Source organism: Parus major, chromosome 5 (genome assembly GCF_001522545.3).
Source record: "Parus major isolate Abel chromosome 5, Parus_major1.1, whole genome shotgun sequence".
In the NCBI taxonomy this organism is placed as follows: domain Eukaryota; kingdom Metazoa; phylum Chordata; class Aves; order Passeriformes; family Paridae; genus Parus; species Parus major.
The window spans coordinates 30,564,584-30,592,491 of NC_031774.1; the positions used below are offsets into that span (position 1 = coordinate 30,564,584).

Below are 27,908 nucleotides of genomic sequence, written 5' to 3' on the forward strand. Positions count from 1 at the left end.
GTGTTTTCTGTTTGTTTTATTTTTGAAAATAAGACTTTAACTTTTCTACAGGTAGACACCATAATACACTGCTGTAAAACCTTAAGGCTAGGTTCTTACACACTCCAGCAGATTTAAGGTTCTGTTTCTATTCCTGTTTCTCTTTTCCCAGAGGATAATTCTACTTTAGAGACTGTACAGTCTCTCTCCTTAACCCTGAAGCAGCCACGGTCTTTGTCTTGTAGGAACAGAGTGGTGATGCTGGGCTACAGTTCTTCCTGGGCTCTTTCACTGACATGTTGTGAGGCCTTGAGTTTTTTGTGATTGCCTGACAAACTAGGGTTTTTTGCTGGCTTGGTTGTTTTTTTGGATTTGCTTTGGTTGTTGGTTTGTTTTTCTTTTTTTTTTAGCTTGACTTTTTTTTTTTTTTCCTTCAACATCCTGTTCCAGACTGCATTATTCACATTATACTACTTTTCTGACTTCATTGGTGTATTATGTTCCTGTTAATTTGTAACCAAAGGTGGCATGCCCATGGAAGAAACAGAAGTGCAAATGATCCCATCCTCAGCGCTTATTTTTTTTCCACTTCAACCAAATTGTTAGCGAGGATGTTGCAGGATTATTGTCTCAGATTAAAATGTTTTTGTAGAGACAAAATTTAAAAAGTGTGCTAATCAGAAAAAGTAGTTCCTTCAGTGTTTTTGGTGTGGCTCTTAGTTTGAATTGCTGTCATTGGCAGGGTTGTGATGCATATTTGCTTTGTGGATTATACTTGGGTGTAATATTAGTGAACTCAATGTGATTTCACTCCTGAAGGAGTCACAGTTGAAGCTGTCCACCAGTTGTCCAGAGAGCTGACCATGATCTGTATCTCACCACTGCAGACTGGATACAAAGTTCTTCTGTAGTTACTGCTCTCTGTGTACCTAAGTTGGCTCACCAGTGCAAATTGTAGCATGTAAGGATATGATGGGATAAAATCATGGGATTGTAGTGCATCCCAGTCCTTATTGGTAATCTGAATATGTTTGCACTCCCAGAAAGTTCTAAATGACTTTTAAAGCTTCTTCACAACAGTGTTAACGTAAGGGTCTAGGAGCATCATTATGTGGTAACTCTCATTTTTCAGAGTTATACTTTAGACCAGTGACAAAATAGAATTAGATTTTAACATTTTGGGGTTTTAAATGTGGTGTTGTGGCATTGAGGACCTTGGATGATGATTCTTCACTACTTTATCTCAAGCTGCATGTGGATTTATTCTTTAAGGCTATTTAGAAAAATATCTTTCACAGGATTTCTCCCTCCACCCTCTTTCAAAAAAGGTTGGAGGTATATGAGGAGGGGATGTCAGAGGTTTGAGGGGTGGTTTCTAAAATGTCTGCAGTAAGTTGCATTCAAGTTTGATATAAAAATAACAAAGAATGTTTTTTTGAGTGAAAGCAGAGACAGATATTTGAAAACATCCATGGTATTATACCACTCTGGTATAGTTATGAAACAGTTTCATAATGATGGTTCAAATACAAAACAACATTGCAACACTGAGCATCTCAAGAGGCTGATAGTGACAGAATAAACATGGAGATGCAATACACAAAAGTGGAGTTTTCCATGAACACTTGATTTTGTTCTGTTTGTGTACAATTGTTTGAGCCTTGTTAAATGTTAGGCTTTTTACTGATGTTATATCTAGATGAGTCATGCTCTTTTCTTCAGCTGTAAATAGGTTTGAACATAAGAGGTTTTCAGGATCTAGGCTTTTTTTCTTCTGGTATTTCATATTGGTTTTCTGCAACTTAAGTGACACTTTTCAGAAAGGAACCTTTGTTTATACTCTTTATCTGCAAGTTACATATGGTAGAGGGTGATAGTTCATACCAGGTCACAGTCACATGACTAATCTGTTTGAATTACCCATAACAGATTTTAAAAATCAAGGAGACAGAAAATTTTTTGCTATTGAAGTTATTAAGACAGTTTCTAGAACCATACTTTGTGACTGTTGAAGCAGTAAAAGTTTTATGTAGAATCTTCAAGAACAAGTCTCTTTCTTGAGTACTTGATGTTTTGGCCTTTAACTGGAGCATCATTCCTGTTAGATAAAACATTGGTTTCAGAATAGGACATCGCTCTCAGCTAATTCTATCTTAGCTAACTCAGAGTGCTGAGTTCCAGTGTCCAACATTTATGAACCAGTCTTAGTATTTCATTCCTCTTTCAAAAATTCTCATCCCGTACAATAAAGACTAGAAGCTTTTTTCTTCATGCTACCTGTTCTCTCAGCTGCCCTTTCTGCTAATTAAGCTTCTCTTCAGCTTTGGTAGATCTCTCTAAAGGTCACCAATAGAGCAAACTAGTGAAGAGGATTACTCTTTGTAGAGATATTTTTTTTCTTTTCATGAAAGAACCTTTGAGTCAAGGCTCTTCCTTCCTTAGTCTAAAGGGAGAAAAAAAAAATAAAAAAGCTTTAGCTTTTTCCTTTTTCCCTCAAGTTAAAAAGAATGTTTATAGTAGAAACTTCTATCTGTACTGGAAGATCTCTGATACCCAGGTGAACAGTAAGAAAGTAAATTGTTTCTGAGAGGTAACACTGAAAAATCGCTGAAGGCTCATTACAAATTCATCAATAGGTCACTATGTCAATAGGAAAAGACTGTGAACATCCTGACAAACATCAAGTCATTTTGTATGACAAACATATGTTTCACCTCATATCCATTAATACTTTTGTAGAAATAATTTTTAGCTTACTCTGGTATGTGTCACTGTAATGATGGAATAGACTGAATGTTTAATAATACGATTTAATCTTATTAATACTGTTGGCAAATCAGAAAGTGCAATACATATATATATATATACTATATTATAAAATATTCAATATCAAGATTTTTGTTTTGTCTTTGCATTTCATCAGGTGTAGTCTGGAAAACATAGGGCATAAAAAAAAAAGGATTTGCGAATATCTATACTGACTTGTTTAAGCTGGCTGCCAAGAATTGCAATTAAATGACTGTTACAAATGATTGTTTTCTGTTGAATAATTGAAAGGAGAAAAAATCTTATTTAAATTATAGGAAACCCTGAAGGAGGAAATATAATGAAAAGTGGTTTAATTATATTCAGTGAGACAGGAAAACAGACTGATGACCTTATCACTGTTTGTTTATTTTCTTGCCTTATTGTATTCTTTGTTAGCCCCCAAAAATACTGGTTATGATGCAGACAAAAAACTCTCTTAATAAGGTAATGCATTATTTTCAGCTCTCTAAAAATACATAGCAAAATCATTGTGTGTGCCAGTTTACATTAGAAACAGCTTGTGGGTAATGTTACAGAGACATTATCACTGATGCTCTGTGGCAAAAAGGCAGGCAGGGGATATAGAGCCTGTGTTGGATACAGAGAGTACACAATGAAAAAGTTTCAGTCTGCAATAACTACTGAAGCGAAGGATTTGAGGATGTGGAAAAAGTTCAAGCTGCGATCTGTTTTCTTCCCAGTTTCAAATACAAAGTGCAGTGAAGATTTTTTTCACTTCTTAGATAAGTGACCTGCCAATGAACTTGAAATAATTTTTTATCTGAATTTCTCTCAATTCCTTTTTTTTGTCCCTTTGTACTTTTTGTACAAACATGATATTGTCATTAAGAGAGTAGGAATGAAAGACTGACTTATAGTGTTGCATTCTCTGTGTGTGTGTGTGTGTGTATGTGTGTGTGTGTGTGTGTGTGTGTGTGGTGATTGTGCACCTGCAGGACACATAGGCCAGCAGCTTCTTGAGTTCTCATACTGGGAGTGGCCAGGTGCTGTACAAGGTAGAGTAGATCTGGCTGAGAAAAAGAGGCTAGGTCTCCCACTCCAGAGTGTGCCTTTACGGCACTGTATTCTCTTGGGAAGTGGGAGATGCAACTTGGAATGCATTTGTGCAAAAAAGGCAGTTGAATTTATTTCTGCTTTCTGGATAAGATGTTGTTGTGCAGTAGCTGAAGAAACATGGATTGTATTTATTTACACATCTCTCTGAGTTGTTTTGTTTTGGCACTCCCCTCTCTTTTGCCACAGTCCCCATCTATTCTCAGTTCATTGCAGGACAAGCAGAACTATTTTTGCTGGAGAAAATGTTGTTTCTGTCCAAAATGCACTGCCTTGAGGCCAAATGCATGCCATACATTGATGATAAATAACTCTGCTTCTGACTTACCTGAGTCAAGATAGTGTGATGCCTCTACACCTTTTATCATTGTGATGTATAGACAGAGTCCCCAGACACACTCATTAATTCTCAGACTGTAGTATAGGAGTTGGAGAACATCCTCTGGCATACATACTATGCCTTTACCGTCTTTGAGCTGTCCTACTGAAAGAGCTTGGAGTGTGTGATTGCCTTCCCCACCATAGAGATGCATTGTGCATCATACAGCTGTATTTTAAATTACAGGGCATGTGGATTCAACACAAGTCTATCACTTTCAAAGACAAACCCACCACAAATCAGACATTTGGCCATAATTTGCTGCATTATGGGACAACACCTTGCACAGTGCCTAAGTGAACTCCAGATGATGTTCTTTTTCAGCCGAGTTTTTTCTAGGAAAGGTGGTACTGACTTGTATGAGAAAAGTTGATAATGGAGGGTGTAAGTAGCTTCTCTCTTTTTACCACTTGAGTATTCTGTCAGGGAGATCCCACCTTGACTGTGAGGGCAGAAATTGCAATCTCTTAAATTCATATCCTTGATGAATTACTATTTCACTCATTTCTCCTTTCCTTGTATCACTGAGGTGGCTGGTTTGCAGATACCTAAGAAAATGGATCAGCTAACCTATCATTAATAACTTACTGTTCATTGATTTTACTATGTGACTCTGTTGGTCCTAAAAAGTATCCCTTTTTTACTCCCCTTTCTGGAAATATTGTCAAATCAGGCTATTTGTAACTCAAGTTTTAGTGCTTCAACACACTATGCCATAAATGTAATAATGCAATTCCATTTACAAAATGCATAATGGCTGGGTCTGCTAGTTTGTTCATAGAGAGGTAATAGAGATGTGAGGTTTTTTGGTATCATATGAGATTATATTTATGAAATGGCAATGCATTAGGAATGAAAGATGAAAAATGTAGCTACTATGCTACTGACAATGTTGCAGGTAGAATGAAAGGGGTGAGGAAAACAAAATGCTATCATCTGGAATTTCTTATTCAGGACCTTTATAGGGTTTCAAGTTTGTAAAGTGTCTCCTTTTGCAGCTTTAATTTTCATTACGTGAATATTTATGTGTTAGGAATATGCTATTATTGTGTGATGGTTGATCTGAAAAAGAGATGGTTCTGATGGTTAGATGGTGGTGGTTCTAGTTTAAAATCAGGAGAAAATTTTCCACTGTGAATCAAACACCAGTACTTGTATATAGAACCTCTAAAACAATGACACATCTTAATGTGTCATTATATCACATCAATAGCACATCTTAATGACTACTTTAAAACCTTAACTGAAAAAGGGTCTAACAGCAGTCACTAATGGAAAATGTTCTGAAGTTTATGTTAAAAATTTTATTAATCAAAAATATTTGTAGCAAAGGATTTTTTTAAAACTATATGACTTTGACAAAGGATACCTCTGTGTCCACATGTATTATGTGAGAAGGACTAGTAGTGGAGAATCTGTAAGTCTTTAATGGAAAGAGAAAACAAAATTTACTTTAGAAAAAGGAGTTTAACATTGCAGGAAATTAAAACCAAGGATTTGGCTTATGAGTACGCTTAGCCAATCTAGCAGATAACTGCTGCCAGATAGGAAGGAAGGACCTGCTTCTCAGTTCCCATATTTCATGGCATGTTTCCAGCCTATCTAACCATTATTATTTGTGCTTGTCTGATTCTGCTGTGAACTGACAAAGGAACTGAAGCTGGCAGAAGATTAAAAGTAGAAAAGAAAAGAAAACTATTGATGAAGTTTCCATCAGCTTAAGGATACCATTTCAAACAATCCTGTGCTGTATGGTGTCTTTCAAAATTTTTTCTTCTTTAATGCTGTGACAGTTGAAAATAGAACATTGTGGGTGAATATCACTAAGCTATTTCCATGTTTTGAAATACATAGAAAAAGAATGTCTTACTCCTATATGCTTTCTTTTTTACAAAATAGATGCATTTTAAAAAGCCCTAAATATGTTACTATTTCTTATCAAATATTTTTAAATTTAAAGGTAGGTGATAGTTTCGTTGGTACTAAAATACAAACTTTCGAGGTTTCCTTTCATGTGTAATATAGCAGAGCAGAAATCTTTTGAGAGGTTTTATGGGGTGGTTGTTTATTTTTTTTCAATTTTCATTGTGGCAAAAAATAGATCTCTTGAGAAACTGTGTTGCGTACTTCTTGCGTGAGAAAACCCTGAAGCTGCTTCTGGTTGTTTTTAATCTTGGTACAGTTGCTGGATTTTTCTTGGCTTTGTTCTAAAGCTGTGTGCATGTAGGGCTTGTTAAATAAACGTTAGACTTGTCAATATAACTGAGGTCTTCTCTAAACCTTGCTCTTTTGAGCAGACTTCGTTCCAAGTTTATAAAATAAACTCTGTGAATTAGAATCAATTTTTTCTCTGTTCTGCAGATGGATGCTTTGACTGAGCTTTTGACATAATTTGTTGTGCTTTTACTTCGTCAGTGATACAGTTGCAGAAGTACAAAGCTTTTCAATATGTAGAAGTTTATAAGAGATACGTTTATGAGAGAGGCTATCTTACCCATTGACTTATGAAGACTAATAAAATAGCAATATCCTTTAAAACATCTCATACTTAATTGTTAAGGTGAGTATTTCCCCTAATAGATTTTGCTTTCATGATGTTGCAGAACTCCTTATGTGTCTTCTTTACAAGTTATTGTTAAAGCTGTTAATAAAACTGCTTTTGCAATTTTAGAAGTGCTGGAATAAAACAGCAAAATGAAATACTAAGGATTAAGTAGACTGTTGGAGGTTTTCAAGCTGTGAGTAGATAAAGCCCCAACCTACATGGTTGTATTTCAGTTTTGACCTTCTTTTGAGTAGGCAGTTGGACAAGATGACCTCTTTCAATCCCTTTCAGTTTGGATTACACTATAATACTGTGACATTAGCACATAAGAATTGAAACAGTTTCAGGATATTGTCAGTCTCTAATGCAGTTTAAGAAACTTCTTTTTAGGAACAGCAGACTTGATAAAAACAATTATTTTTCTCCAGAAGATTTCCTTAACTGATCCAGAATACTAAGTGTAACTTGGTTTTGGCATAAGACATGCAAGCTTCACATATGTGGATCCATATGTATGCAATATATAAACCTTCTGGGTTTTGCCAAGTACAGCCTATACATAGGAACAATCAGTAATCTTACTGAAAATGTTGTAACCTTTGTGGCAATATACTTACTTTGTAAGGTTTTCTTGAAACCTGTTATTTCTGTCAAGACAGAGGGTCCTACTTTATGTTTGCACTCATATTTTTGGCAGATGTTTGTAAGACAAAAAAAATCAGCTTTTGAAGTTACTGACAATTTGAAGGTAGAAGACCTGCCAGGTTTTGTGCAAGTCCATGTGACAATTTCATATAAATTGCTTGTTTATATATTTATATAGTTTATATAGTTGCCAGTAACTTTCATAAAATCATTTCCATTGAATTAAAGAAAAAATACACGGTTGATTTTCTGTTGGTGGAAATGTACTAGCTTGGCAAGTTTAGAAAATCAAAAGTCTCATTATCTATAGACAGCAGCTGGACAAACTTCTTAAAGACTCTTTTCGCAGCATGGGAAGAGAGGCAAAGGGCTGCTTCTGCAGTTAATGCAACTTGTTCATACTCTACCAAATTTTCCAGTTAGTGCAGAATGAGTGCTGAATTTATAATAATACTGTTCTCACAACATACCCCATCAAGTATCTTTCAATTTGGAGTTTTAATCTAAATCAGCAGAGTGAAATTTTAGCTAGTGGCTTTGTAGTTTGGAAAATCCTGTATCTAATGAGCAGCACCCTCAAACAAGCACTTTCTCGAATGAATAATTACTTGGCAGGCTTTACCAAGAACAAAGTCTTGCCAACTGACAGTGCATGGTTATTAAGTTTAATTTATCTACAAGTCAACAGTTTTCAAACTGGGACTCTGAAAGCTGCAGTGCAAAACTTGAGCAGTGTGTATTATATTGGTTCATTTTACCCTTGTATGGCTCTCATTTGAAGAACATGCAGCTAATGATGTACTAGCAGGTCATGGAGGTATTTCTGAGAGACCATTAAGATTTATGGATTCTTTTCTAGGAAAAAGAAGGTGGTCTGCCATTTAAATCAGCTGTTTGCCTGTGGGGCTTTTATTTTTTTTCCCCTTCTCAGTGAATCGAAGGAAGAGATGTAGCCCCTAACAGAAGTTCTCATTCCAATTCAGTGAGGCATATGATTTGTACAGAATGTGGCTATAGCTTGTGGAAATGTTAATAATGATTTGTGAGGAAGGTGGAGTACACATTGTAGTTCTGATGCTTGATCATGTTAAAACTTTAAAGACTGCAGAGAATATTTTAGGAGGTGAGGCTTGATCCAGTTGAACAGCAAGTTCTGCTTCCATTTGCTATAGTTCTGAATATAGTCTGTTTTTCTTTAATATACCATACAGTTTATTATTTAGAGAGTCCATTAAATTTCCACCAAAAAAACCCCAGATGATGCATTCCTTTGTCAAGTAATTACTTACAAGAAGAGGACCATATATTTTTAGGGGTTGTAAATAATTAAATGTTTAAAATAAAACTTTTGATGATTTTTACGCTATATATAAGTATCATGAGGTATTAGTCTATCAATCATAGTAATACATAAATTAAGATGTCAGGGGATTCTCCTGTACCTTTTTGGATTTAAATGTAAATAAAGTGCATTTAATGAGCACTGTTGCTAAAAATGGAAATCTTTTTGAGATTGTGTTGTATCTGTAATGTGCTAAGATTATTCCTGGTGGAATCCCATTGCTCCTGTTCGGTTACACCGCCAATAACTTGAAATTAAAAGTAAGCATGTCTTTCCAAGAGCAATTTAAGTCATTGAAGAGTGAGTGTCTCTAACATTAAAGAGTAACAGACTTTAACATCTCCACTTATGTGAAAATAGGTCTTATGCCTGTCCAGAGGAACCTCTAAGAAGTCAGTATCAGCCAAGCTGCCTTACTAATTTACATGCATATAAGCCTCCATATACAGACTTCTATTCTGTGAAACAATTTCATGTGTAGAGATTGTGAATGGCTTTGTTGCTTAATTATATATGGGTTTTTTGACCCTTTGACTTAGAAATTCCTTCTGTGAAAATTTGGCCTTAACAGATCCTGCCAAAGTTAGGATAAGGAGCAAAAGAAATTATCTCTGCACATGCACCTTAGTATTTTAAATATAAGTGAGAAAAAAGATATGTGCTTACTCATGATACAGCTGATAGTCTGGATCAGATTCAACCCAGAGGATGTTTTCATTTTTCTTGCTAGCCTTTTATCCCGATGAGAAGAGAAAATGAGATTGAGACATCTAGATAAGCTTGAATGTCCTTGCACTTGACCACAGCTGTAGAGCAATTTTCATGAAGGGAAGAAGGTATCAAGACAAAAGTTGATTCAAGGAATTGGTGTGTGCTGTTGCTTGTTGTGAGAGTAGCAAATGTAGGGAGTAGACAGTGGTTATGAGTGTCCATGGACATGCAGGTATCCCCATATGGGAGTGACTGTTTATTGTGACTCTTAGTCGATTTATATGATGTCTGGGGTATTGTTGGTGAGTGTCCCTAATAGAGAATGGAAAAGATTAAGGAAATGTGAATAAGTTGTAGGTGTAATAGTCAAAACAGTAATATAGAGATTCAGTAACAAAGGGGAAAAATAGCACTTGATCAACATCATTTTGAAGAGTTTCTAAAGATATTTTTGGAAGGAAGTGAAGAAGACAAACAGCTGTGCTCTTTCTAAGAGATTAACAAAAAAGCTCAAATTGTGTTTACATACTATAAAGTGACATATTGGGTAGAGCATTGGGAAGTATGCTACAAAATAAATAAGAACGGAAATCTAATATACATGATACCTACATAGTAGGGAACAGCAGTTGGCCCAAAGAAAGGTAAGCTGAACATCTGATGTTTCTGTTACTGTAGGCTATTCTAAGTACTGACAAAGATGAAGAATTTTAAATTTTTCCTACAGTGTTACCAGAATTGAACAGGAAGAGGGCTGTAAGCTCTAGCTCCAGTGGTTTCTTAAAGGTAATAAGTACAGTGTTAGAAAGTCTTAATGGAAGCCCTGACTTTTAATGCACTTTGAGTTTTGTTTTGTTAAAGGGCTGTAAGCTCAACAATTCTGTTGAGTGCTTGGACATGTGTTCTTAACATGGTAGGACTGATTGCACTTACAGTGAAGAGTGGTTGAGTAATTGAAGTGGGATGGAAGAGGTCACTGTTGCACTTTCTCCATTGTGTTCTTCAGCCTGGGTTTGACCCAAAGCACTCTGGGTTCCAGGGAAATGCAGAAGAATGACCCCAGGGGGAATTACTTGCTCAGAACAATCTTTACTTCATTTAAACACCTTCATTCCTGAACCACGTGCATCAGTGTGTTCTCATCTGTAAGAAAAGTCAAACAAAAAGCCCACTTTCCTGTATTTTCTCAATACCATACTGTCCCTAACCCTGTATGTAAAATTAGTGTACTAATGTATTTTTTTGCTCTGTTAGACTGCAGATTGTGGTCATTTGTGCTATGCACTTTGCTTTCCTTTAGAAGAAAAGTGCAGTCACAGGCTCTCATAAAGAATAAAAACGCATCACTTGGCAGAAGACCACAAATTGTGCAAGTTCCTTTGCAGAGGAGCTTGGCCCTTTCACTGTTGTTTGAGTGCTTTAGTGTTTAGACAGAATATTGCACATATTTCTTTTGTTCTTCTGATATGCAAAATAGTGTGAAGGTTTCCTGATTGTGTTTGGTGGGGTTTTTGCATACTTTCCCCACTTGTAAATTTCAATGCAATGTGCAAATGGTGTTGCATTACTAGCTGGAACTGAGTCACAGCAGATAGATGCTATACTTCCTCTGGTGTCATGATGTGTTAGAACACTGAGCAATAACATGGAAATAGTTTAATACTATTTAAAGGCCTAAGTTTTTCTCCTAATGTGAGTAATAATTTTTTAAAGGTTATGTCTGAGTTGGCTTCTAGAATTTTTTTCAGCTTGCATCTTTTTTTATTTGGTTATGTGGCAAAAGGGTTGTTATTTCATTACACATAGGACAGATGTTTGCTCTGTACTGATTAAGACTCATTTTCAGTAAGGTGGGGTGACAATGTTAGTAGCATATGGTGTAGGTGAATAGGCAGCTAAGAGAAAGGTGATTAAGGTGTATGTTTCTGAGTTTCTCTGGTTGTTACTTGGTAGCTGTCTCATGTGAGATGGACAAACTGTTTTCTGAAGTTTCACTGATAAGTTTTTTATATATTTGAAAATTTTAACACATCTTTAAATTGATTAAAAGTTTCCTATTCAATTGTGATTATTTGTGGTTTTATTTTGTAGCTTGGTGGTGCATCATGTAAGATTTTCTATTAAATATTTATTGGAAACAGAAGCAGGTTTTTATTTGAAGTTTACTTATTTTAACAATAAGACTCAGGACAGTACTTGGGGAATCAGGTTGCAAAGGTGCTGTTAAGGCTTCTGCGAATTTGTGGTTTATTTCCTGAAGTTAACTATTTCTAAGAAGTGAAATTTCCTTGAGGTGCACAATATAGCATAGCTAATAACAGAATGTGAAAAAGAATTTAGTCTGGTTTAAGAGAAAACATTTGTATCCATACTAGTTTACTGGGAGCTTGTTGAACTGTGGAAGTGATACTCCTGGGTTTTTTATGTTTACAGCTGAAAGGAGTGAATTCTTCAAACAGCTCTATAATAAAGAATCGTCTATAATGTCATAGTTGCTTAAGATGACTCTGATCTTTTCTTAAAAATAGAGTACAAAACTGATCTATCTCTGTAGCACTCTTCTTGCTTTGACTTATTTTGGGCACTGAATTTCAGTAGCTTTCTGGATTTTAGCAAATCACTTATTTCATAGGAGAATAATAGAGAAGAAGTAACTTGATTTTTGTTTTGATATAAGTGGATTTGGCCTTTGTTGTGTGGAAATTACAGCTCTGCCTCAGTTTCCAGTAATGCAGCTGTCAGTTCATCTACTTGCTCACATAACCAACTGTTTACCTACAACAACCATTTTAGTGTATTTATCTGATGAATACAAAGAAAAGAGAATTTACCTAAAAAATGCACAGAACCAGTGAGAATGCACAGAATATTTTCCTTTTTGTCATCTGTTTGACACCTGGGAGTGCGTTTGTGTAATTGTGACAGATTTAATCGCTTGCCTGTTGAGTGCTCCTCCCTCCAGGAAGCAAATCTCTCTTTTTGTGAAGCAACAGTCATTTCAGCTAAACCCCAAGCTCTGGGAGAGCTGCATATATAGAGAATTCTAAACAGGGGAGGGTTTTCCACAGCTGTTGAGTACTTGTAGCAAATGCTTATTTTGCTGGTATCTTAAGTTGATTCTGCAATGAATTCTGCTTTTGACTGTAGGACTTTTTACGACGTTAAGATTTGTAGATTGACTGCTAGCAGTGTACTTAATTTTTTCATGTCTGTTTCCATAAAATGGCTTTCATGAAGGAAATTAAATTTGATTAATTATTCTATATCCCTTGATTTAAGACAATAGTTGGTTATAATGGAAAGTCTTATATAAATCACCATTTTCAAAATGTTTTTCTGGAGAATGTATCTTCTATTCCACTTTACAAACATTGTTTTTTTTTTTCAATTATCATCTGTATCACTGCAACACTTGGACAGAAACACTTGGTTTCAATTCTTAATTCCACTCCCTACCTCTCAGTCTTAGGAAGAAGGCTATTCATTATGAACGTTCAGAAAAAGAAGGAAAGCAATGGAACTTGTATCAGTGTCACTGCTTGACCCCCTGTAAGAGCTGAAGTTTTACTCGATGCTTTTAGTTAGACTCTTGAGAAATTACATACAGTTCACAAAGATAGTACCACCTAAAATGTATGTGGGGATCCAGATGGATTTGTCTTTCTGGGTTTTATTTCTGTGGTTAGAATTGTTTGTATGAATGATTCTTTAAATACAGAACAAAATGCTACCAAGTTGCAATGGCTTAACTCTTCATTTAAATGTCACAGGTAGAGGAGGATGATGATTCCGAATCACGACATGAAGAAGAGAAGCAAGACATGAAATGCTATTCAAGAAGAAAGGTATTTTCTAACTGGAGCCGCTATGAGGATACAGAAAAAGAGGGACAGAGTGAAGCTGGGGAGTCACAGAGAGGAACAGACTTCAGTGTTTTGCTTAGCTCAGCAGGTAAGCATTTTCCAATCTGAAGGGTTTTCAGTTTTGCATTTTGACACGACTACTTTTCTAGTTGCTGTCCTTGATGATTAAACTTAACCCTAAAATACCATTCTTATTTGCCTCCGTACGTCTGCCATTTATGTACTGAGGAGTGTTGAAAGTCTCCATGGGTGCAGGCTCATAGCACACAGGCTGCACTGAGCTGTGACAGATGGGGAGTAAGAGAGGGCTGCTGGCTAGTGCATTTATAGCCTTATTGTGAAAAGATGGGTCTGAGTGTGTGCAGCATCCAGTAACACTGAGCTTATTCTTCTTGATCTTGGTTATTGGGTTGCTTTCCAGGAAAGAAAAATGTTGCTGATATAACTAAACACAGCAAACTTGCAGCTGCTTGCTCTTGTATATTTCAACACAGATTTGTGATCTGTGATCAGCACTGTAGAGATGTGTGCATGAATATGAAGTCTTACTCTCCTTCAAAATAATGACCAGTTGTTTTCCTCTGTTTAGAGGAGATAATAAATGAGGAAGGACAGTCTGTACTAGATCCTGGGGTTTTTCCAACCATACATGAATAGTATAGGGTTCTTTCACTAAAAATAGTTACCTAAAATTATTTTAGAAACTCTTGATGTGCCATTGTGTTGGAATACCATTCAGTAAAAAGCTGCAAACAATGTATTATGGCAGTTTTTGTAGTACTTTGGAAATTCTGAAATCTCTCAAATCTAAATAATTGGATTTTTCAGTTACAGCTTGGTAAGGTAAGTTAGAAGTTAGCTACAGCAAAGAAACAAAGAAGAGAGTTTCCTTTCTTTGTGCAAGAATCAATTTCTGAAGTTCTGTTTCACATGAATGTTGCAAAGCTGGGAAGCTGTCAGGTTTTAATCACAATATCATGAATTGTGGATTGACTTCTCTGAATCTTGGGTTGCATGGCAAACAATGCTGGAATCAAGACACATAGAATGGACCTCAGAAACATGTGTGTTACAGAGTCTGGGGAGCAAAGTAGATATAGTAATTCAAAACTTCTTAAATCAGGTGACCTGTCCTGAGGAGCCATGTCTCCATGGTTCAACTTTTTAACAACTTCTATAACTCTGTAGTTAGCTTTCAGAATGTCTTTAAAATGTTCTGAAGAACAGTGCTTTTGAACTGAAGCTGTAACAAAATAGTATCTAGCTCTGCTAATTTGTATTTTTCATGAGTTATACTTCAACCCAATTATTACCTCCCCATTTATTTTACTCTTTAGATTCTCTTAATGTCTCAAATGATAATATTAGAAGGTAATATTCATATATTCATCCTATTCATTAATTCTAAATCTTTGATTTAGAGAATGCTTTATTTTAGGATATATTTTTACTATTCTCTAAGGTGAAATAAGTTGATAAGGAACTGCAGTGGAATAAAGTACTTTCTTTTGGAGGAAGAGAAAAGTACCTTCTAAACAGTAATGCAGATTTCTTGGAGTCACACAAAAAAGCAGTTTGTGTGAGCAGTGTTCTTTGTTCTTTAGTTTTTTTGGCTGATGTGTGGAAACTGATAATACAGTCATATTTATTTGTGGTGGTCTGAGAAGTTCACACATCTGCTTTATTTGATAATTGCTGTTAGTATATTGGTGTTCAGCATTCTGAAGATGCAAAATGATTCCAGTTTAATTGCAACAACCAGTTAGGAAGTACAGGAGAGGGAACAGAGTTACATTTCTAATTTTTCACTAATACAAAACCTTTAAAAAGTCTTAAAATCTTGTGATTTACTACTAATATACAACTATGTAATTAATACAGCAATTAACAATTCAGCAAAAGCTTGGATTAAAAACCTGTTCTCCTATGTAGTGGTTAGGCTCTGTAATATTGCATGCAGGGTCATGTTGTCATGTTGATAATTAGGATGAGAACTTTTAAATCTAATACATAAATATTACTGTTGCTTGAATTAAGAAAGGACCAAAGTTGTGCATTATTACACTACATTTTTATTGTTAGCAGAGGAAGGTGGAAAGTGGAAGTCTGAGGGGAAGAAAGGAGTTTGCAGATACTTACAGAGACTGTAGTCTTTCAATAGCTTCAATAGAAGACAAACACTGGGTTTTTAGCTTTTTGCTTACAATTCCAGCTTTCTCTGCCTCATGCCAATCTCTAGTGCGGCACTGGTTCTGTCTTTTCAATCTAATATTTAGGCTTAACTAGTCCCAGACTGTCTCTTGACTGCACGTTGTTTCTCTGCTGTCAGCCCTTGCCTGCCTACTAATTCTACTTCTCACTCTTCCTTCTGTTGTTTTTTCTTCTTGTCTGTGTTTATTAGATCTTTTTTCAGTCTTTTGTTGTGAGCCAGCTCCCTTCTGTATATATTTATTAAAATCCAATTCTTTCAAATTCTGTCAGAGGCAGAATATCTGTCCCTCATTCTTTCCAGTCCTAGTGATCCCCAAGTCTTAGTTATTCTGCTTGGCATTGCTCATTTGGTTTAATTCACTACCACATATTGTTATGTTCCTTTTAGTTTCTTTCCTTGTCTAGTCAATCCCAGTTTATTCTTTCAGTCTTCCAGTTCTGGTCTCCATTATAAGCTGCTTTTTCCATCTTCTCTCCACATTCTCTGTATACCCTAAATCCTACTCAGGTTACCCAACAGTATGAAGTGACAGACCATTGTTTTCAACTGTTAGGCTATTCTAACCTCACCAGGTGAGGCTGCAGAAATATGCAGTGCAACACTTTGTGTTCAGTGTCCTACCTAAAGCCTGTTAAATGCAGACTTCTACAGTGGAAAATCTGACTCTCACTCAAAACTGAAAGTAAGAGGAAACTTGATTCAGTTGCCTGGCACATTGAGATGACATACAGAAGACCACTGCAGAGGTAGATGCGGTAATTGGTTGTTTAGCTTCAGCAGATCTTCTAAAAGTTAGCTTCAAACTTTAATTTCTAGAAGCTTGTAGCTTGGCTAAATCAGGTCAGATTTTTCACAAAATGAGCCAAGTGTACCTCTTTCATACAAAATCATTGTGCAGTCTGACTTCAAGTTACTGATTCAGGGTAGGAAAGTGGTTACAGTTTCTCAAGTGCTTTCAAGAAAAATGTTCGAGTCATTCTCTGGGTTCCTTTATAAGGTGGTGGTAAAGAAGGGATAAGGAAAAGCCACCTGAAGCAGACAATAGGCCATGAAAATTTCATACTGAATAGTTAAAAAGGCAGCTGAAAATAGTCTTTAGAACTGCCAGCTGGCTTTGATAACAGCTGATGTCACTGGCCTGACGGAGCTTCTTTGTTAGGGCTTATTATATTTCTGTGTAAAACAGGTGTCCTGGGTTCAGTTCAGCTTAAGTTTTTAAGAATGTTTCTTTTTTTCAGCATTTTATAATTTATTTATTATTAATTATCTTGAATATAGCAAACTTTTCCATGTTGCTTTTGTCTAGCTGATATAAAATACAAGTCCCTTGTGAAGCCTTCAGAAAATGGGTCTTGAACAATTTAGTAAAAATGCTGTTGAAGCATAAAGAGCAAGAGAAGTGGAAGTGATAGGATACCTTACTTTGCAAGCAGAATCTTGCAATGTTTGAAGACGTGCCCTCATTTTTTGACAGATGAGGGTTAAGTGAACTACAGTAAGTTTAAGTTGTTCATCAGATTTTTGGGTCTGAATAGATTATTTAAAAATATATATTTAAAATACCATTACAGAGCTGATCAAAATGTATTCAGGCTTTTCAAAGTGTTGATTACTTTTCTTTAAATGTGGTAGGCATTAGCAGTACACCAGCCAAAAATTGCCAGCATACACACCTCAATAACAATACTTGGATTGCAAGATGATGATTATCAAGATGAAAAAATACCATCTTGGACATTAATTTTTCCCATTTGGTTTTTAGGCCATGGCTGAATAATTCTGGTGCATTAGAAGTTAAGATGGAGAAATGCTGTGCAGTTCAAATAAAACTGGGAGAATGGTTTTGATATTGTAAGAATATGTATTATTTATAATAATAGCACATACAGTTTCTGTAGGTACCTAGCAGCTGAATACAAAAAAAAATGTAGAATAAAAATCAAAAGGACAGTCACAGGAATATAATAGTAATGAACAGTATGTATAAGAATTACGAGGTAACAGCTACATTCCCTTCCCTAAATAACTGGTCTGTTTTTTTAACCTCTTTCTTTTGTGTCTCTGTTTAATTTAGGTGTGTCTATTGCAATATATTGCATTTTTGTCATTTGCATGGTCAGTACATGCTTGACAATTAGAAGTACACAAAACACCCTTGGCCATCTTGGAAAACCTGAACAGATAAACTTGTGGAACAAAGCTTGCATTAAAAGTGGGTTTTCCTTCAACTTTCCTGTCTCAAGTAGAGACTTTTCCAATTTTTCAAGGTTGAGTGAAGAGGAAATCAGTTTTCTTTTTTTAATGGTAATTCTGCTCAAGCAAAAAGAACAGCAATAGTAGGGCATAGTTCAAGTACTAAAAATGAATCCTTTGAGTTTTAAAATTATACAGAATAGCTAAAAATCAGTTTTCGTTACAGAAATGCCTAACTCACTGGTGATTTGGATTGTCCTGTACATGAGGGCCCCATTTTTCAGTGGTACTTGCTTGACAGCTGAGCTACTTTTTAGCCAGAAATTGGCCAATAAATTCAACTGATGCAAGACTTCCATGTTCTTGCTGTTCTCCAAGTGACATGAGCTCTGTGTAGAACATAGCAGTATTGGTTACTTCTTATCACTTACCATGGCTTTAAGATACAGGTGCCAGGTATCAGTAGATCCTGAAAGGTGATTACACTGTTGCACTAAGGATTAGTAACAGGTCACTTAAATATTGCTAGTTTATGCCACCCATAAATAGATATAAGCGTATGCTTTACTTGCATCTTTCTTCGTGTTCTCTGTTTTTCACTACCTCATTCCCTGAATGTTCTCTGAGTTTCCATGGCACACTCTCCTATCCTGCTTCTCCTTCTAGCCCCATTTCAGCACATCAGAACTTTCATTTCATTTTTGATGGTCCTCTGGTAGATAACATTTCCCATCTGTAGAGGCTTTTTATCCAAGTGGTCTCACTTCCACTTGAACATGTTTTATTTGCAGTGGGGCGGTCTGCAGCTTTGCACTTGTTACTAGACCTAAGAGGTATTTCTTGCTTATGTACCTGTAGGTGTCTGAAATCAACAAAAATGCAGTCTCTCCCAAACTCCTTTTCTTCTCCCAAACAAACAGAAAAAAACCAAGCAACTTCCACAATAAAGATTTGCATTGAAATCACAGGACTTGGCATCAGTGGTAGCTGGTTCTCCATCTGCTCAGTGTTTCTTCCTAAACTGTTCCTAACATTACAGAAATTCATCTTTCTTTTTCCTTTTTTTTTTTTTTTCTAATCAGACAAGCCAAGCTGTCTTTTTTTTTTTTTGCCTGAACTAAAAATAAGAAGTGCCAGATTTTAAGTATTAATTACATTTTCTTGATAAATGTGTTTTTCTGTAATAGGTAGTCTGTGCCCATTATATATGCTTTCATATCTATGCCCTTATCCCTCCTAAGTTTTACCTAAAGTATAATCAAAACTATGATTGAAGTATGGAAGTATAATGTGAATCCATGATTTGAATATAAATGTAGGATGTCTTCATTTTAATATTCTGATATCTTAGAACTGTGTGGCTTTAAGTATCAGTGGTGGTTCTGTATAATCACTGGTAAGTAATTAAAAAAATCTGAACAGTTTCAGTATTTAGGAGAAATTTGTATGCTTTATGATTCAGAATTGAATAAAGTAAGATTCACAGACTAAAGGGGTCAAATTTTGTTCCTGTTAAAATCAGTGTGGCAAGCTTTTCCCCACACTTTTAATTTTTCACTTCTTGAGTGCAGTCATTTATTTGTGGAGTTACAGATTTCTGGATTTAAAATGTTTTCCTACCAATACCCTTCTCTAACACTGGCTCCTTAATCTTCTGCTGCTACTTTATATTGGTGGTAATTCTGCTGAATTGTATTGAAGTATGTTTTGGTTATGAAATCACAAATCAGTTAGTTTAAATGTGGAGCAATTTGTCCAGTCTTGCTGTTGTCATGCCCACAACTTGAATTTGTAGTCTTGAAACCTAGAAAAAAATGTCTATTTACCTGGTTCACGGTTCCTTTAGTTTAATAATGTCTTTTGTTTTTATAATGCCCCTAAAACTGTTCTGCCTGACTAGGCTTCACCTTGGTCATCTGTGTTTCTGGCACATGATCCCTACCATTTCTGCCACTGGAATCCCCTAACCAAAACTGAATTACTCTCTTTTACTCAGATGGTACATTTCTTATTCCAGTATTCATTTTCAAAGTTCAGTGTGTTATTGCCATGGCATTCTTGTTCACTTTCTCCTACCTTTACTGCTTTTTATTTATTTTGTGCCATTCCCTACTTTGATTTTTTAAAAAACTTTCTGATTTTCCTAATTGCTGCATATTACTTTTGATTGATTTGATTTTTTTTTCTTTCGGTTTTCTTTTTACACTTTTGATTCTGTTAAATTCTGACCACTGTTAAATCACCTGAATTAGACTGTAAACTTTTCAGAGCAGACATTCTTTTGCTTATTGATAAAATACTGTTTCTTTTCGAATAATGACATTAATAGAGATCACTTCTATGGTAATACTAAAAGATGTTGATTGATTTGGAGAAGCTGTGTTTGTTTTAATTGTAATATTTTTGTTTTATCTCTCAGCAGCTTACATTAGAGAAAGAAACAAAATAGAAATTCTGCAAAGTTTTGTAAAACTATAAGTTTTTGTTTATGGTAAAGATGATAAAACTATCAGATGTAGCAGATTGATTTAATTGTAGAAAGCAGACTGCATTTGCTGTTCCTTTTCTCATAAGTATTCATTTATTCCTAATATCTGTTAACAAACAAAAATAACTGTGATAGGAATGTTTCCTTGTTAATTGATGTGTTCCAAAGAAGTGTTCTGATCAGCCTGTATGTGAACCACCATTAGAAGAGACAGCAAAACCTATTTGAGCAATTGTCTCAAAAATTCATTTGCAAGGAACAGTGCTGTTCCTAAGCATCAGTTTTGGGGTGAAAAAGGGCTGTGCAGTAGACAGTGCTCTAAAAGCTATGAAGTGCCTGTTTGTTCCTTAATTTCATTTACACTCTTCCTTTCTTCTTCCATCTGTGATCCTGAAATTTCTCCTCAATCTGGTCTTGATAGCTCAGGCTCTCCTTGTCCTGCTCTTCTTTTATTGCTTTTTGGGTTTAGTTGCTTTACCTACACCTGGTAATTTGAGGTTTTTCTTTCCTTGGTCTCATCCTGTTGTTCAAGAATTCCTGGTTCCTACATCCAACTTCTAGTCTAGATTTTCTCTTGACCTTTCCCTTGCCTCATATTTTTGTACCTGTCCAAATCACTTTTTGGTTCCTCATCTATTCTCTGTTTTCATGCCTATTGTTCACTCTCAGCTCATCAGGGAAGTGGCGTCTTTGGCATTTCTGGATGTTGTATAGGAAGATGGCTTTTTCTGAGCACTTAAAGGTTTGTTTTTTTTCTGAAGCAGCGTATTTTTCATCTAGATTTGAGTAATTTTCCTGAAGAATGTCAAAGGCATATTGAGTCTTGCCAAAGCTTGTTGTTAATAAAACAAGTGTTGTATTTACTGTCTATTCTAGCCTCAAGGACATTCTTTTGTATCCCATTGTTGTCCTTACTTGCAAACCAAGCCCTTGCTTGTGTGTAAAAATGGCGAACTAAAAACTCTTTTAGTAACAGTTGTGTTTGAGGGTCAGAATAGGGTGCAAGTGGGGAAGAACTATATTTTCTTTGATTCTGACTAATTTTCAACCTTTACTGGAATGTGAATCAGATGACCTTCCTTTGACAGTATACACTCATTGTCTGCGTTTATAAAGCGTGGTATTTCTGAATATGTTGCAGATAATTTGGATTGTGAAAGTGATCATACTCTCTGCTTCTTTTATACTGTTGACTGGAAGATAAAATGGGTTTCTTTGACTGAGTATATGCATGTGCTGCAATATACAGAAAATGCTTCCTGAAAATTGTGTATCAGCTTGCTACAAAATAAAAGGGGGCAAGGTGAAAGAACTATTTCAAGATGGGAATGATTTAAAATCATGATATAATTCTATTGATTTTTGTGTAATAAATGCTAGGGGCCATAATTGCATTTATTTATAGCAATGAAATTTTCATTCAAGACAACTTTCTGCTGGGAAAATGCTGGCAGAATGGAAGTTTTGGAAAGCCATGTGTTATAAATTGACAGTTCAATGGTAATAGGAGGTAATCTGAGTTAGATTTTTTTGAATAAATAAAATGTTAGGGGTATAAGAGTAACAGTTCCAGACAACAAGTCTACACAATTTGTACTATTCAGGAAGAGATACTCTCTTTGCAGTATTCATTGTAATCTTTCCAGTGTTCAAGGAAATATACCAAAGTGGTTCTAATTGAAAACAACACTTTTTCCCTGACTTCCTTACAATGGAGCCATGTTAGTGTTGGTTGTTTGTTTTTTTTCTTTCTAGGTGTGCTTAATGTTTTGAAAGTCATTATAAGATAGAATTTGGCATGACAGAATTTGAAATTGCTTTATATTTTGATTCTGCCCTTGATAATAAATTAAGGTCACTTCCCCTCTTCTCAAGAAAAAGTTTGAAAAACACTTCAGTGTTATTATGGATTTGGCCCGTCACCAGATATGGATCTCATTGCCTGATTTGACTACATGAATGGTGCAAAAGAGTTGGCAGGAACATGACATGGAACAGCTGGTGAGAAGGGAAAGATCTAGCACAATCAGTAAAATACTAAAATTGCTGTTGATAATAGTAAGAGTGGTAACATGCATGTGTATTGGGTTAAGCTGGATTAAATCCACATGCCTACTTCTGATTAATCTTAATGTACATTTTCAGTTAGAATATTGACAACAAGTAAATTTTCTAATGTAAATAAGAGTCTACAGCCTCTCTTGCTGTAAGTTTTCTTTTATGTAACTCTTCATGGCTTTGTCTGCCCCTTTTATGTTTCTTCTGTTATTGATTTCATAATGCCTCATTAAATCTTCATTTACACTTGGTTTTATATACCCTCTTTCTGTCCCACAGACAACTTTATTTCTCTGAGTTGTATTTGGTTATGAAAAAAGGAGGAGGAGGAGGAAGAGTAAGAAGGAGGAATAGAAATCCCCAGGAAGAGTAATCTAGCCTCTTAGAGGAAAATTGCCTACAAATATGAGATGACTAAATTAACTTGTAGAAATGTAACCTGAAAGCATCAGATCTCATACCTTTACCTTACAAGCACATTTTAGCTTGTCAAAGAAAATTGGTCTTTATAAATATCTCCGTGTAAAGTAACATTTAACTAGAGACAAAGCGCTTTTTGAAGTGCCTAAAGTGTTTGATTTGGTCATGTTATCTTTTTGTTTAAAAAAACCAAACAGCAAAAAAACCCTAGTGATTATTTGTATTTAGTGCCTCTACTTCAGAATAGTTTATCTGTATCAGTGCATATGAACCTTCTTTTGTCTGTTAATTTATTAATAGAAGAGTCTTTTGTTTTTTTGGGGTTTCTATTTGCAATGTTTTCTACATCAAAGTGTTTTAACATACTACTATTTTCTACTGCTGCAGTGACTATACAAACCTGAGGAAGTGAACCATAGAACCCATTTGGGAAGCAAAATTGGGAATATGAATTAAAGACCTGTTTTTACAAACTTGCTCAGTAGAGGAAAAGAATATTTATGGTCTAAATTTTAGCATGAATTAAAAAAACCAAACTAGGAAGACTTTTTTTTATTTAAAAAAGTACTACAGAGGGATGTAATAATTTTACCTTGCAATTGTATATGATTTATGGTGGTGACAGAGGCTATAGGCAATGTTTTTTTCTAAGTATCTCGAATAAAATAATATGAGCACTATTCCTGAAGTCTGTTGCTCTCCCAGACTAGTTTTAAATTGAAATTATTTCATTCACAAGGACTATTTAAATAGTTTGTTCTGTTATGGAAATAACCCACTGAGCAAGCTATACTATATGATAAAAATCTGCTGTAATGCATTTTTGAAAACTGAAGCATTGAGCAACCACACTGACAATGTAACCTCACGTGACTAGAATTCGAATTCATTTAATCATGGAAGAAAAGCACAGTAGATTAATCCAAGGGACAATATAACATGGACAAGATGTAATTTGGTGACAAGTGATAGTATATACCTATGATATGAGTCAGGAAGAGATGATGTCTGCATAATGACATTAGAAATAATTTATCTAATTTATATTACAATAGTTAAAGGAGTTCTTGAATAGTCTAATAGAGTATGTATAGGTGTTTAAGACACCTTAGGTATTTTTCTTGAGTCTGTATCTGAGTTCTGACAGCTGGGCACAGCTAAACTAAGAAATTATTCTATTTCCTCCTCCTCCTTATAAGATGTTTTTAAAGTATATATAATTTAACTGTTAAATGAAATAATATTTCCCATTATTTGCTTTTAGATGTTAGATATAAAATATTACCAAGAAACATAAAGTATAGTTCCTTCATTGTTTAACTTGCAAAACATGTGAAATAGCAAGCATAATAAAAAAAATAAAATATATCAGTTTCAGTAAAGTTTGGGACAAATTTGAGGAAGGGAAACTTGCTGTTTTCTTTCCCTAGCTCAAATTCCTTACTCATGTGATATATAGTGGGCAGGGTTCTCTCTAAATGTACATGAAAGGCTAACCCCAGCATAGCCAGTAAAATTTATCAATTACGATGCCAAGGAAAGCCTTTGTGATTGGGTGAACTTTTCTGAATAACATGAGCAGTCATCAAAGCAAGTTGTGAACTAGTTAGTGTTTGACTTTAGGCACATCTCTTAGTACAGCTACTGTCAAAAGCTCTTGTCAGTCTTGATTTAAACATGTCTGCATTGACTTCAGCATGACTTTTGACGTGTGTCCCATAGTATCCTCAGAGTTAAGCTCAGGAAATGCATGCTGGAGAGGTGGATTGAGAACTGGCAGGATGGCAGAGCTTGGAGGGTTGTGGTCAGTGCCACAGGTCTAGTTAGAGGGCTGTAGCTGGCATTGCGTCTCAGGGCTCAGTACTGGGTTTTTTGAATTTGGTGATCATTGACCTGCATGGAGGGACAGAATAACAAACTGTGAGGAGTGACCAATACCCCAGAGTGCTGTGCTGCCATCCATTGTGACCTAGGCAGGCTTGAGAGTTGGGCAGAGAGGGACCTAATGAAATTTAACAAATGTAAGTTCCTGCAGCAGGGGAAGAATAACCCCAGGCACCAGCACAGGCTGGGGCTGAGCTGCTGGGAAGCAGCTGTGTGGAGAAGGACCTGGGGGTGCTGGTGGACACCAAACTGTCCCTGAGCCAGCAGTGCCCTGGTGGCCAAGAAGGCCAATGGGATCCTGGGCTGCCTTAGGAAGAGCATTGGCAGCAGGTCAAGGGAGGGGATCCTGCCCCTCAGCTCAGCCCTGTGAGGCCTGACCTGGAGTGCTGTGTCCAGTTCTGGGCTCCTCAGGACAAGAGAGACAGGGAGCTGCTGGAGCTGGTCCAGTGAAGGCGCAGCAAGGCAGCATCTCTTATGAGAAAAGGCTGAGGGAGCTGGGCCTGTTCAGCCTCAAGAAGAGATGACTGGGGACTTCATCGGTGCATATAAATATCTGAAGGGCAGGTGACAAGAGGATGGGGCCAGACTCTTTTCAAGTGCTGTCCAGTGACAAGACAAGGGGCAACAGGCATTAACTGAAACATGGGAACTTTCATCTGAATGTGAGAAAAAACTATTTTGCTGGTGCCGGAATACTGGAACAATTGCCTAGAGAGATTGTGGAATCTCCCTCTCTAGAGATACTCAAAACATGCCCTGTTCTTGTGCAACCCATTTTAGATGAATTTTGTTTAGCAGGGAGGTGGCACTAGGTGATATCCAGAGATCCTTTCCAGCCCCCACCATTCTCTGATTCTGTGAATTTCAGTGGTGGAAAATCACATAGAGCTCTTGGATTTATCTGATGTGTTATTACCTTAACTTTTAAAAGTGTGTATCTGCTTCTTCTGTAATTCCTTATAGCCTGAGGACTGCAGAGAGTTGCAGAATAAAACCAGAAAAATGACAGATTAAATTCTCTGCAGATGAAGATTAAGTGAAGTACAGTGTGTATGTGTGTGTGTAAACAATCCCTATGCATTTAAAGTCATCTGAGATGATTCTTGTTCCTCCCTAGTTGAAAGCAAGTGAACAAAGAAACTGGGAAAAGAATAGAGAAGAAAACAGAAACGTTATGGTGTCACCATATAAATCAGTGACACAGGCACAATGCATAGTTTTTTGCACTTTGGATCCCAGAAGCTCCACAAGGAAAGAGTAGTATTGAAACAATACTGCAAAGGCCAGCAGGACAACCAACAGTATGGAAGAATTTGCATATAAAGCATAGCTAAGGATAGTATGAGTAGAGGTCTTCAACTGCAAAGACAGATGAGAACAGTATGCCATAGCCGTCTGTGAAATCACAGAAGGATTAATACAATAAATAAGAAATTATTATTGTCTCTGCTAGTGGAAGAAGTAGGGAGTATTGAATGAAACTATCTGGTAGCAAATTCAAAGCAAAGGTATTTTTTGATGGCAAAATACTTTGAGGGTTATCTTAGAAAAAGGAATTATCTGAGGCTCAAAAAAATCCCTGAACTGCAAATAGCTAGAGGCAGGCAGAATAATTCTGAGGAAATATGCCTGTGTGTGTACCCTGTTTTCAGTTGTCCCTAGACTTACACTTTTGGTTATTGTTGTGCAGAATTTGGGTCTGTGTGGAGCTTCTGATGGATGTGGTGTGATCTTTCCCAAGTGATGTGTTCTTTCTTCCCTGTTTCTAAGCTGCAGAATCACTAAATTAATATTTGAAGTTTGAGATGGTATCAATTCAAAACTGTTGGAAGATATTGAGGTCCCGTAAAAAATTCACTTTTCTGTAATTTAAAGCTCTTTAGCGTGCTTGCAGTCTTCAGCACTGGTTGCTATTATAAGTATATAGCAGAGCAATAGCAAGTTGAATTCCTTGTAAAGCATCGATTCTGCTCATTGAGGCAGACTATACAAATGGGTATTTTTAATGTCTCATAGCTTCAGGAATATTGAAGACAATTAGGGAATGTCTTTCTGCAAGTGAAGAAATGCTATCAAATGGAACTATTTAGGTAACTGTAGATCTGTGGATTTGGTATCTGTTCTGGGAAAAAAAAGGAATGGAAAAGCTGATACAGGATTTGGTTAATTAAGAATTAAAGTGTGGAGGTAGCCCTTGCAGGACCTAAAATTTGGTCAAGGACCAGGTATCACAAAGAAAGAGAGGAAGGAGCCGAGCAGATGTATATCAAGGCTGTGGGGCAGCAGGTCACATTGCCAGGAACACACAGTTGTGTCTGCTGTAACAAATCTCCCTTCTATGCAGATTCTGCTTTGCAATGTTATACCCTTCCCAAAGCACTTTGTATCAGCCATAAATGTATGTAAGCCCTTGTGGTTCTGTTTTAAGTCAGAGTTTGTACTGATTGAGACCTGAATATCTGCCCTATGCATTGTCACCTGTAGCCATAAACTGGTTTTGTGTGAACTGGCTCTGCTTGTTTGTTCAAAAAACCCCAACAAACAAAAACCAAAATGAAACAAACACAGAATTCCCCCAAAACAAAAACAAACAACCCCAAAAACTAACAAACAAACAAAACCCCCAAAAACCACCAAAAAAATGCCACAAAATACCAACTCTCTCTATATGAATATGTATGAAAAAAATATATATGAACATAGATAAAAAAAAATAAAGTAATATATCCAATATCACTCAGTTTGACTTTTTGAAAGATAGCTCTTTCCACCTGGTTGGAAGTACTGCATAATAGTACCCTCATGTATTTATAGTGCAAATGGTTTGAAGTGTTTTGTGCCCTTTTTCTCATTACAGTAATTTTTGGAGGTGGGGGATTATTTAATGAAGGGCTTGAGAGAGATGTAAATGGCCATGGTGAATTTTGTGTTCATTTGTAACTCAAGGTGAAATAGACTTTTTGCATCAGTGATTTAACTATTGGAGCATAAGTTCTGGATTTCACTCCTTACTTTCTATTATCTTATATAAGTTCTTTCAGTAGAAGGATGGAAGTTTTACCTTTAATGTTTTACCTGTAACATAGTAGTCTTGATAGATGTGAAAGTGAATGCAGAAGATAGGCCAGCAGCTCAGTAATATGTATACCTCCAAGTCTGTGCTCTTATTTGTGGATTTCTTTTATCTAAAAATTGCCCAGAAAAGACTTATTAAACTCTATCTTACCACTTTAATATTTGCTACTTGCTGAATTAGTTGGGAAGGGGGTCCTTTATATATGGACCACGTGTGCTGTTTTGCTAAGCA

The 27,908-nt window shown here is 36.1% G+C and overlaps 2 protein-coding genes across 5 annotated transcripts in view; one reads left to right on the forward strand and one right to left on the reverse strand.

Annotated features, from left to right (window-relative positions):
* CHRM5 (cholinergic receptor muscarinic 5) overlaps positions 1-27,908 on the reverse strand; it is a 48,174-nt gene that overhangs the window by 16,720 nt on the left and 3,546 nt on the right. For 3 of the 4 annotated variants that reach the window (XM_033515404.1, XM_033515403.1, XM_015630078.2), the window contains one exon: positions 27,677-27,786. The exons of the other annotated variant lie outside the window; for it this stretch is intronic. The gene's annotated coding sequence lies outside the window, so the exon portion shown is untranslated. The remainder of the gene's footprint in view (positions 1-27,676; positions 27,787-27,908) is intronic. 4 annotated transcript variants of the gene reach the window in all.
* The window catches only part of AVEN (apoptosis and caspase activation inhibitor), an 87,823-nt gene that overhangs the window by 6,356 nt on the left and 53,559 nt on the right, over positions 1-27,908 (forward strand). Inside the window, exon 2 of the mRNA XM_015629685.1 lies at positions 13,254-13,434. Coding sequence (XP_015485171.1) covers positions 13,254-13,434 — 181 coding nt within the window. The remainder of the gene's footprint in view (positions 1-13,253; positions 13,435-27,908) is intronic.